This window comes from Adiantum capillus-veneris, chromosome 25 (assembly GCF_014529385.1).
Source record: "Adiantum capillus-veneris isolate H3 chromosome 25, ASM1452938v2, whole genome shotgun sequence".
NCBI lineage: Eukaryota > Viridiplantae > Streptophyta > Polypodiopsida > Polypodiales > Pteridaceae > Adiantum > Adiantum capillus-veneris.
Window position 1 is genome coordinate 1,647,522 of NC_140955.1, and position 2,270 is coordinate 1,649,791.

The window sequence follows — 2,270 nt, forward strand, 5'->3', positions numbered from 1 at the left end:
CCTATCAAATCCTTAGAAGCCTATCAAATGGTGTTGAATTCTAGCACTTCTAGTGAATTCTAGACATCTTCACGCCATCATCTAGACTTTGGAATTTCCACACTTCAAGCTGATAACCATGTACTCCACTTGTAGATTAGACTCCTTGGCTACTTGAGAAGGGTGCATGCTTAGGGAACAAGGTAGTTAGGATGTCTATCGAGCTCGTAGCACTACCAAAAGGCATGAGGAGCACAAGTAGTTGATAAGCGTTCTATCGGAGATGCCCCTTTTTGCATCTCGTAGGCATGTGGATTATGCAAGACTTTGGCATGGACTTATGAAGAAACCGCTATGTTCCTGGTTGAAAATGTATGCAAACTGTCATGTATTCATGAAAGCACATGTATATACCCGAAAAAGAAATTCCAAGGAAGATCTGTATTCATACTATTTTCAATGGATCCATGAAATTAATCAGGTCTTTTGAATGAGAGCCAAATTCATATTAAGAACACAAGGGAAAAATATGGTATTTCACCAAGGCACTGCATCATACAATCATCATGGAGGGTGGCCTTGCAGCATTAATCAAAACAATCAATCCCACATACATGTATTGCCTATGTATATTATATTTTTTGGATCAAGCTCTTTGATCTATTCAAATCTAGCCCCACCCTTTGATTATCATCTAAAAGTACTTACTGGTCTATAATCTGAAGCACTTCAAAGAGTCGATTCGACAACATCACCCCTTGCAGATGCTACTAGGATAGCTCCTCAGAGTTGGATTTGTTCCAAGTTAACTGACTGGAATAGACAATGTCCTTAAGCAACATCAATCGTCCCTTTGACGACGTCATAATCCGTAGAAGGGCACCCATTCCATGAGCAGCAAAATATCACATTGTAGGCTAGGCTCGCCCTTGCATACACCCAAATCTCCTCCACCAACCTGTTGATGTTTTCTTTTATTACGGAAAGAAATTGGGTGACTCTCTTTGCTGTGAAGAGCTGCAATGTGTAGAGCTAATGCATTTCAACCATATGCTGAAAATACCAGCCTCCCTATTGCCCATATTTGAAACACTCTAAGGTTCCATGAAGCATTCGGCTAGCAAAGGCCTTGTCATGGGAGTGTAGAAAAAGCAGGCTTGAGACAACCATAATAGGCTTGGAGCCAAGCCTGGTGAACACCAAAGGGCCATACTTCTCTGAGAGCTTTGCAAGAGATCTAGAGCAAATTAGATGATGAAGGCTCCCTATGAAGGGCATGATATTGGCCCAGGTAATAACTACCTCCGTCGCTGCCACTGAGCGCCAAGCTTAGCGACACACTACAAGGCTAGTATGATGGCTGCTACAGAGATGATCTCCCTAGAAAATGCCTCCTCAGCTTTGTCGTTCTTCCTACTGAGGATTAGTCCAATGAGGGACGCTCCGAGGTCAGTATGTTTACAGCCACCGTTGATTAACAATCGCAAGAAAAGTTCCGTAAAACTGCATGCGATTCTTAAACTTTCATAAAATTGCAGGCTAGCAAGATGCCCACCTTGAAGAAGGTTGCGCCATCACAAAGAAGACAAAGGTAGTGAGTAGAAGATATCGAAACCTCCTCCCCTGGGATGTCTCTATGACGTCTTTTGTCCTGCGACACGAGGGCTGCCATCGTAGGCCTGAGCACCAGAGTTGCCAGAGGGTTCGCTACCCTGCAAGACTAGACCTCTTTGCTTCTTTATTCTAACAAGCTGTGGAGCAGTGCTAGCTTCTTAGTTAAGGGGGCAAATTGCACATTAGCATTTAACTAGTCTTGCTTGGTGGGCCTTTGCCGCACATAATTTGAGAGCACAGCTGGTTAGTTGGTTAGCTGGGTGTGATTGCTGTCGCCTTGGGTTTTGTTGTGGCGACTCGAGAAAATGAGTAGAACCAATTGATAGGCACCAATCATAGCTTAGCTTGGGACTTGATGAGCATTGAAAAAACGCAAGTTGTGTCCCATAGTGCTCCATATAGGAAATTGGGCTACTAAAGAGGATAATTGAATAGAGCAAAAGGGTTGCAAGCTAACCTAGTTTGGTAGTTGTTTGCAGATTGCACTATTCAATCTAGTAATATCGACCATTTAGTCTCTAAACCATGGAACCATCTTTGAGACACCCATCTTATCTCAATCAACCGTAGTCAATTTTCCTTTATTTCAATATATAGGTTGAATTGCCAAATGTGCAAAACGATATGTATGTCTATTTGGTATATGGATACGATGATCGAAATTGAGCATGCACTCT

General features: G+C 42.6%; 1 protein-coding gene across 1 annotated transcript; it reads right to left on the bottom strand.

The window, feature by feature from the left end:
• Positions 1-465: 465 nt before the first annotated feature.
• LOC147424319 (uncharacterized) lies at positions 466-1,797 on the bottom strand. Its single transcript, XM_086500482.1, has 2 exons — positions 1,535-1,797; positions 466-937 (listed from the first exon to the last, which is right to left on the bottom strand). Exons 1-2 carry the CDS (start codon positions 1,649-1,651, stop codon positions 842-844), a joined length of 213 nt encoding a protein of 70 aa, XP_086356608.1. The 5' UTR covers positions 1,652-1,797; the 3' UTR covers positions 466-841.
• Between the last annotated feature and the right edge of the window lie 473 nt (positions 1,798-2,270).

Coding starts and splice junctions, on each gene's coding strand:
- LOC147424319 (XM_086500482.1), bottom strand. CDS start 1,651: ATGGCAGCCCTCGTGTCGCAGGACAAAAGACGTCATAGAGACATCCCA. Junction 938..1,534: donor ATGGCGCAACCTTCTTCAAG/GTGGGCATCTTG, acceptor AAACATCAACAG/GTTGGTGGAGGAGATTTGGG.